Raw genomic sequence first — 9,254 nt, forward strand, 5'->3', positions numbered from 1 at the left:
CTACCATTGGTTTATCACAAACATAATTTTTTTGCGGACCTTTACCATTTCAGCCTAATATCTTCTACACGTTTCAACAATATATTTTGCACGTTTTGCTTACAATAAAATAACGAATGCGGATGGTTTGTTGAAATAAACGACGCCTTGTTATAATACGTCGCTATCAACTGTTAGCAAGGCACCGCGGTGGCCACTCGTGACCACCAATAAGATAAACGGTCTTCACGGTTCTAAAACATCATCAATTTTTATTATTTTGCCACTATATGCTTTGAATAATAAAAATACTCCCGTGGCGTCCTGAGCGAAAACACGTGATTTCGGCGTGGCAGTCAAAGTGTTAAACGAGATAGATAGTTAAAGTAAGTTTGGGATCTTATTTCAGACGACAACAAAGAGAAATTGCGATCAAAGGAGTTGTTTAAAAGGAGATATTTTCGTAATGAATATGTACGTCTGTGAATAATCTCCTACTAAAACTACTACTGATTACTAGTTTGTAGCGTTATGTTACCTGCATCGTACTTTTGGTTTTGTGCTTACTTCCATTCATACAATATAATCTTTTGGGAAAAGAATTGCAAAAGATGCAAAATCGGTTGTGACAACTTTATCGCCTTAAAGGAAGAATCATTTTGCCCGTAAAAATTCTACTTTTAAAACCGAGAACTTGTAAAAATGTGTAAATCCCCTTAAAAGTGAAGTAATTCTAACCGTAGAATTTTGTTATCCGAAAGATTGTAAGATGTTTGTTATAACGAGAAAAACTATTCTAATTAATCGCTGTCAGTATCTATTACCTAGAAACACGTTCGTAATAAATTCTACAAAAATGCGTAAATTTAGTGCAAGATATCTCATTTCGTCTTGCGATAGTACAAGCGAACGGAAGTTCGAAAAATGTTCGTAGAATCGAGAAAAAAGAATGACAAGACAAGAACCGTCTAAACAGGATATGTTAAAAATGTCTATCGTCGCTTTAACTTTTTAAGCGGAATTTCTCTCAGGAATTTGTCCATTAAACCGAAGAATTTCTTGGGTTAAACTCACCCGGGCGCAGTTGAAAATTTTACCGTTCCACTCCGGTTGCAGGTCTTGTCTAATTTCTGTCAGAAATGGAAAAGAAGAAAAGTAAAAAGGTAAATAAATAAGTAACAAGAAAATAAGAAAACAGGAAGAATTCTTGAAATCTTAAAAACGAACCGCGCCAATATCTCCACGAATTTTCCATCTAGCGGATATAGCGGCATTTCTGAGCGACGCGACGCGAGAAGGACCGCTTCAAACTTACATTTACTTTGTACGCTCGCGAACGATCTTATAAGCTTCGGCATATTCATATTTCACGCTGGTTATATCAGCGGCCATCAATTTCTGTCGTAATCAAATTCGCATCGGCCAGCGACGTAGTAGCACGTGCGACGTTGAGGGGACGCGTGTTACGTGGATGTATCGCGACCGTTTATAAACGTGATTTCTTTCTCCATCGTAGCCATAACAACTATATATTTTGTTATTCGGCCGTCCATTTCAATCGACCAGTCTTCTTTTGCTTTTTTCCCTATATTCATCACCGTTCACCGTACGCTTTTCTCGCGATAGCTCGCACGATGGTTCAGCTGGCAAATAGCCGATAGCAATCGGTCTAGCGATGGAATCGAATTCGGCGCGTATTCGCGAATACAACTAGTAAAAAACATCAAAATACTGTTATAAAGAGCTGCAACTTATCTAGGTTCGTGTTTACTTGAAAATACGCGTGTTTTCTTCACAGCGAGGCGTTGGAAACTTTACAGTTCAATTTTTAAGCTACTTGCAACGGACTCGATTCCACCGGTAGCAGGCGATGTAGAACTGACAATACGCTTCTTTCGACTGGTCACCGTGGGCTAGAAGATACGTAGACGCGATAACGGGGCTATCGGTCCGATGCAAATGTATCCTGAAATCGATTTATGGTATTCGACACGGCGCGGCGTGCAACAGCGTCAGATGTGTACCGTCTGGCCGGCAGGATAAATTGGAATTTATGCGTCGGTTTACGTCGTCCGATACGCTCCTAACGAGCGTTACTTGGCCGTTCACCGCTGCTAAAAGTGCTCCAGATCACAGGATCACAATGAGCACAGCCAGGAGCGGTTGTCACGGGGAAAATCGATTTCCCGTACGATCGAACGGGAAACACGGCGGTGATTAGAAGGTAACGTTACACGTCGTGTTTACTTGGTTTACGTTGACGGGTAAAACCGTCTACGACTTCTCGTGGTAACTTTCCTTCGTTTTAACGACGTTTAGAATTATCGAAGTAGCAAAACAGAATGTAACATCGGAAGCACAGAATTACTTTTCTGCGGCTAATCGAATAGCGTTTTCTCAAACGCATATTTTCTCCTCCAATTTATTATCTTCGCTTGTTTTCGTCGCATAAAATTCCTGGGTTTCCTCTTACGCTGTTCACCACGAAATAACCGCTATAGTCTCGAAAGCACAGTTAGATGTACGTACACTTTCTCATCTTGCGAGTAATCATCCTGTAACGGAGTTTCATTATTTTCTACAGCTTAGCTCACCTTCGTCACCTGCGTCAAGCTAAATCACTTGTCCATAGAATATCGACTTTTGTGGTGTCTATGATTCAAATACGTTACAAAGAAGCATTCTACGAAGGAAAGTCTCGCTTTCGCTCGTGTCAGAGCGATTGCAAGTTGCGTTACCCTTTGCGTTTTGCTATTTGGTTCGCTCGACCGCTAATGGAATCGACTTTTTCCCCGTAACTGGCCTAGAAACGACCGCAAATGACGCGACATTCGGTTTAACGCGTTCTACGGGGTGTAGATCACCGGTGTGAGTCACAACACCGTGACAAAATGGCGAATTCGCTAGTAGCTCGATAGCTTCGCCCTGTCTGCCGGCATTGATAGCCAGTGAATCAGACGCTGCTTTTACCTCTACTACGGAGACTCGAAGTACGTTTGCGAGTATGATTTGTTGTCTGCGAGATTGTGTCAGGCTGACTCGTAGGTAGAATCGAAGGTAGTATTTATATGTCGCTTTATGGGAATGAGGCAGCGTCTTTTACCTACGTATGAATCATCCCGTTTAAGAATATTACGTAAAATTTGAAACAAATGAATGTCGTTTCGCATTTTCTTGATACTAAATATACTAGAGCGAAATCTAATCTTATCCATTATGGCGGAAATCTTGATTTCCAACTTATAATAATTCACGTAGCTAGTTGTAACGGTAGTACTACACGTGCAAATATTTGCCCTGATAAAACCTGTAAATTATAAAACCTACGAATCTCGATAGCAATTTAATCGTAGCGATTAATTAAGCATGGAAATTTATACGCGGAAAATCGTAGGTGCAACCTTTCGCGGTAACAAAGAAAATAACAAAATGTCTCGAGTAAATACTAGACCTGTTATCAAAATCTAGGAATTAAATCAAATAATCCCATAAATCCTGTTACTCTTACCACGATCACGCAATGTACGGAGCTGAAGCGCGTTAATCACAGACCGTTAAAATTGCTCTCGTGGCTTCAATCCTCTTAGGTTCCATGGAACCGATCGCGTGTCGATGCAAAGTGCGTAGGCTTGTCTTCACCAACTAGTTTGACCTATTACTCTTTTATCGGTCGCATGATTTATCCACGAGACGAAATTGCAGAAAAGACTGGCTCCATTGAAACTCGAGACGCACACGCTGCAAGAAAATTGCCTCTTAAGGCTAAAGGTACTCGCCATTATTGCAAGTAACGCGCGGACACGTCGCGCGTTAAAGAAGCTCCTCCGAATGCCGCTGCCACGTCTGCATCGAGGTGAAAGTTTAATAAGAGAGAAAATCACCGGTCCAAACGAGTCTTACTTGTTGCTCTAACTAGCTACGCTCGTTTCTTAAATCCACACGCGGAAATGGTTCAGCCCGCTCGGATTAATTTTAATCGGCTGCAACTGGTTTGCGATACTTACAGCTGCTCGGCCGATTATACGCTGAGAAGTGCCGCTGCATCGATATCCTCGCCAGTGAAATTTCTCGTGAAACACCGTCGCGACGTTCGTCGAAACCTTTTTCAACGCGTTGACTGCCACGTCACCCATATTCGGGTGACAACAGAGTTTCTAATAGGGCCGCGTCACCCGTATTCGGGCGACTCTTATTTGACTACTTGCGAAGAATCGTCGTAGGTATTTGAAAAGATTTTCCACAGGAAATAATACAATTATTGAATTGTTATAAAAGTAGTACGAAAATGGTTTATTAAGAAAATTATTTAGAACGTAAAACTTTGAAGCGTTCTATATAAAGGTGAGTTTGGTCGGCACAATTTGGACAATAAGTTGTTGTTTTCTTTAAATTTCTTCGTGTCTTTAATCGGCCCGTTTGACGTCTTTTATCTGCATAACATAGTTTTCATGCGCGTCTAATGCTTCTTCCGGAATCATTTTTCCAAAGGGCGATATTATGCTGATTCTGTCGAACACGAGGATTTTTTGTATTTTCAGACAACCCTAATAATTTTCCAGTTAATAATTCTCTGAATCTTCTAATATTTACGTCATTCCTTGTTGCAATTTTCTGATACAAGTAAGTTTATCGTTTCGTCATCAACGAACAGCTCAAACACATCGATGGATTGACATCGCCAGGTAATTGCCTAACGAGGCCGTCTGTCTCAGGAAAAGGAAATGACTTCTGCCGACCACTAAATTCATTCTATTCGCCAAATTGAATTGTATTTTCCTCGGTATCATCGGTTCTTTTTTTTTCCTCAATGACCAATTTTTGTAAAATCTCGTCAACGGTATCTTCATTACATTCAGTATCAGTACGATTGCACTTATCAATATCCGAATCAGAATCAAACGATGTGTAATTCTATTTATATTTCTATTTCTATGAAATCCGATTTCTTCCTCGTCGCTACTATTCGAATTTGCATAAACCTCGTAAAAGCTTTCTTTTTCACTGCTATTTGACTCACTAAGAAATCAGTTTTCCATTTTCCTTTTCGACGTTGTAACGAATTAGGGCATAGATTTTAAGTTATCTAAAATATCGATGAGAGTACCTAGCAGAGTACGTTTGATACAGCGGCACTCGTGGCCTGAAGGAGATTTCATTGAAAACACGCGCGGCAGTCAACCTGTTAAGAGCACTAGAGAATTTCGGTTACGAAGTGAAACATCGAAAATTCATATTTAATTCTGAACTGCTACGATAAAATGAAAATAGAATCCGGATCAATTATTAACATTGATTGATTATCCCATTTCCAACTATGGATATTTAGGGGCTGGATATTTCGACGGTTAATATGATATAATATAATAAAAATATAATTCAAAGTTAAACGTTATCTTTCTATGCAGTCGCGAATTTTTCAGTGTTTCTGTTCCTCCTTCTACGCATATTCCATTGTTTCCGACTGGTCTGTTGGAAAGATCGCGAACTCGTGGAATGACCTAATACGATTCATCGCGAATTCTAGGCGTGCGCGATGATCGTGTTAAATAGGGACGCGAAAGAGCGATTTCTCTGGAGAACAGATTCGACGGAGGCGTGGCCACGATTTGCCAACATTTTGCCCACAAATGCAAGAACGAGCCGCGCACACTGCGCTTATCACCGAGACACATATAATTTCCTCGGAGTGCAGACGTGCTCTCGATAAACTCGCCACGGAATAATTTCTAACTACGGACCTTATTCCTCTGTGCATCTTATCACGCTCGCAGGTTGCCCGACTAACGAGCATCGATCGTAGAGAACCGGTACGACGTACGGTTCTTTGAATTTTTATACCTTTTATCGAGTAGAGAGCAGAATGGAAAGAAATCTCGCGGTGCTAGTCCAGTGCAAAAATTTGTTACCGCTATTTCGCGGATATTTCGCGGCAAAATGGGAACTACGCGAAAACGAGTAAACTCAGTTGCTCGAAGCATCTAGAAAGTGTTTTATAATTGATAAGAAGTTGATTTTTTCGCAACGCTGTCCTCGTTCCTTTGTCATGACACGATAACGGATCTCTTTAAAGCTGAAACGGTTAGCGGACAAATAAATTGACTTTGGGTACCGCGATACGTAATAGAGGAACTCGGGACTGCGAAACGTTGGAAATATGCCGCGGACGTGATTGAATCGATCATCTTCGAAAGGACATTTCTCTGTTTTGAAACTCTGTACACGGTGTACACGCAGGAGGAAGAAGGAAAACTGCAGCTGTTAGTTACAATGATTCGTCGTTTGAATTTCACACGACGTTCGAGCTTGGTATTCTAGCTTTATTTCATAACGCTGACGATTCTTCCTTTACACTTTTACTCGGCACAATAGAGAAGAAAAATAATAACGTAGATTTCTGATGCTTTATTATCGAATGCTTTGTTCTTCAAAGGCGCTTTGCACGTGACGTATTTGGAAATATAGCTATACTTATACCAACGCTGAAAATAGTAAAAAGAAGAAAGTATTATGTATAATAATGTTAGAAGATGGAAAATTATATCGTTTAACTTTAAACATTCTTCCTTACAGCTTCAAGGTTTATTTTACAAGTAAAACTTTACATTGAAATTGAAAGACCGTTGCATCTTCGATGATATGTAAAGATTTTATATTTTATATATAAAGAACTTGTAGAATACGATAAACAAAACACGCTGCTTTTACGTTAGAACTTAGTCAGATATATTTAAACTTGAAACATAAAGGTAGTAGTTATTTACGGTGTTGCTTGAAACTTCAACTTTCCAGCTTAAGTGGTTTTTAAGGTACGTGCACTGTTGTAAAGAAAAATGCAACGTTTCAAAAACTCGCGTTGAACATTGTTTTTAAGTGTTCCAAAGACGTGAACGATATCTACAGAAAATTCGACTTTTGAAAGAAGCTTCGTAGAGAAGCCCTGAAACGCGTAGAAATAAAACTCATGGTAGAAGCCCGATCCGGCAACCCTCTTAACATGAACATCACGTTGTACTTTCCTTTGAACAAACTAAAAACTCAGTAAATTGCTTCTGTCGTTTAAATTAAAATCCAGGAAGCAAACTTTCCATATGTTTCTACCGAATCGATTGTACTTAGAAGCTTCTTAGTTTGCTATTTACGCACAACGAACCTTCCTTCGCCATGTTAAAACAATAAAAATTGCAGCCTTATTAAAATTCCAGCTTTCGAATAGAGACTGAGATCGTAGATAAAATAGCTGCAACATAATACAACGTATTACGTATGTCCATGTATCGAGCCTCGGAGTCGATAAAAGCACATGCTGCATATCCTTTTCCGATGGACCCCTTTCGTTCGTTGACCGTGACGACTACTTATATTTATTTTCTTGCAAACCGCTTTAATCCTTTCACCGTCACCTACTCTACGCTTCTCGCATACTACTACCGCTATTCTCTATCTATGTCGTGATGCCGCATTGTTTAACAACCTCGTCCTGACCACTTTGTATGTCCACATTGCGCCCATGCGCGCGTGTTGCGCGTCATACCATCGAGATGTCCAAGTGTCATTCTCAATGGCAAGTAACAGCAAAGTTACGAGATCATATTGGCCTCCTTTTTAATAGCCGATTCGTAAACGATCGTATCTAAGCGAAACGTGTTGTTCTCGTGTCACTAACAACCCGATCAAGTACAATTTTAATTATTAACGTTGATGGTTCACGCCTATGCGTATGCTTGTAGCTTCGAGGACAAATCTTTGATCGTCTTCTTTCCTTCCTGTGATTTTTTCTAAATTAATTAGACCAATTTTGTTGATTTGTAGTAAACCGACTCACTGTTGAGAATGTCTTACATACAAATAATGCACATCGGCGTGAACGTGTTAAATAACAATGGTTTCGGTTATTCGTATTAATCAACTGCACACTCGCTAATCTTAATTCATTATCTTGCAATACAAATTATTAATCCATTATCTGCCAATGGAAAGTATATAAACGGACTTTGATATAGAATATTAAAAAGACAAATTTGTTTAAAAGCATTGAAAGGCATAGAATAGTATTAAAATCTGTAAAAAAAAAAAAAAGGAAGAAAAAATTGGCAGCTAATAAATCGATCTCGCAGAAGTCGATGCAAACCAAAGTTGCCATCAATTATTGTTAAATCATGATCACAGACTTAACTTTGCATCGTCCCCTCTGTTAATTGGTATTTTTCAGTCGCATGCAATTCGGCCCACTGTGGTCAACCATTGAAAAAGGGACCAACGTACTTACGAATCATTACTTTACGCTCAGAACATCATTTCTTTTTGTTTTGTCTGTCTTAAACTCGACTTGCCATCTGTGCTCTCGTCATCAAATCAGTGAAATGTTGCTTCAGAGATGGTGAAGCCCGTGCAACCAGCGATTCTGCCCGAAAACGGGCGAGGCGAGCAGCCCGATGAACGGGACAATGAAATCGTCATCGAGCTGGATCGAGAAAATCAGTACGGTCGTACGCAGCCACGAGCTAACGAGCCTCAAGGTAATCATTTGCGCAATATCCAGATGGTCCACCCACACCTCGTGTCACGATACATTTTTTCCGTTTCTTTTGTTCATTAATCTCGATTACACGCACACACGCATACACGCACATACACATATATACACACACATACACGCCTTGCTTTCAATCCATCGTCATCCACCAGTCCGTACGTATACAAGAGATTAGGCTGTCTCAAACGTTTCCTTCGTTTTATTAGGAAACAATAGATGCACGACATTTTTTTGTTTTATATTATTTCACTGAATCATGTACGATCGATTTTGTTCCAACAGAACAGATATAAAATAAAACAAAATATATAGCACAAAAAGTGTCGTGCATCTATCATCACTTTATAAAACGAAAGAAACTTTTGCAACAACCTAACGGATATCCAGTTTTGCCTAGTCAAATTTTATACGTGTACTCTGTTACAACGATGAAAATAAAAATGTTGTATTTTCAACATTTCAACTTTCAAGTAGAGGATTTTGTATATAAGTAGAGAAATGTTGTATAAGGAACGATATCAACTCTACCGGTGCTGCTTTAACAACATCGATAATGTACAAATTATTTGATTTTGTTTTCGAAATAGGAAAGCCGCAGATGCTTCTTGTCGATTCTTACTTTGTATCGTAGTAACGGCAAGTCCGTTATCGTCCTCTTAGCGTCTGGTATTTTTGACGTAACTTTTTAATAAAACTTCAAACTACATATGTTTGTATAACATTTATTTCTTACTTATATCAA

The 9,254-nt window shown here is 39.4% G+C and overlaps 1 protein-coding gene across 3 annotated transcripts in view; it reads left to right on the forward strand.

Annotated features, from left to right (window-relative positions):
* LOC126868893 (semaphorin-1A-like) overlaps window positions 1-9,254 on the forward strand; it is a 382,771-nt gene that overhangs the window by 371,759 nt on the left and 1,758 nt on the right. For 2 of the 3 annotated variants that reach the window (XM_050624865.1, XM_050624866.1), the window contains exon 14: window positions 8,352-8,495. The exons of the other annotated variant lie outside the window; for it this stretch is intronic. In XM_050624865.1, the coding sequence (XP_050480822.1) occupies window positions 8,352-8,495 (144 nt within the window). The remainder of the gene's footprint in view (window positions 1-8,351; window positions 8,496-9,254) is intronic. 3 annotated transcript variants of the gene reach the window in all.

Source organism: Bombus huntii, chromosome 8 (genome assembly GCF_024542735.1).
Source record: "Bombus huntii isolate Logan2020A chromosome 8, iyBomHunt1.1, whole genome shotgun sequence".
Classification (NCBI taxonomy): domain Eukaryota; kingdom Metazoa; phylum Arthropoda; class Insecta; order Hymenoptera; family Apidae; genus Bombus; species Bombus huntii.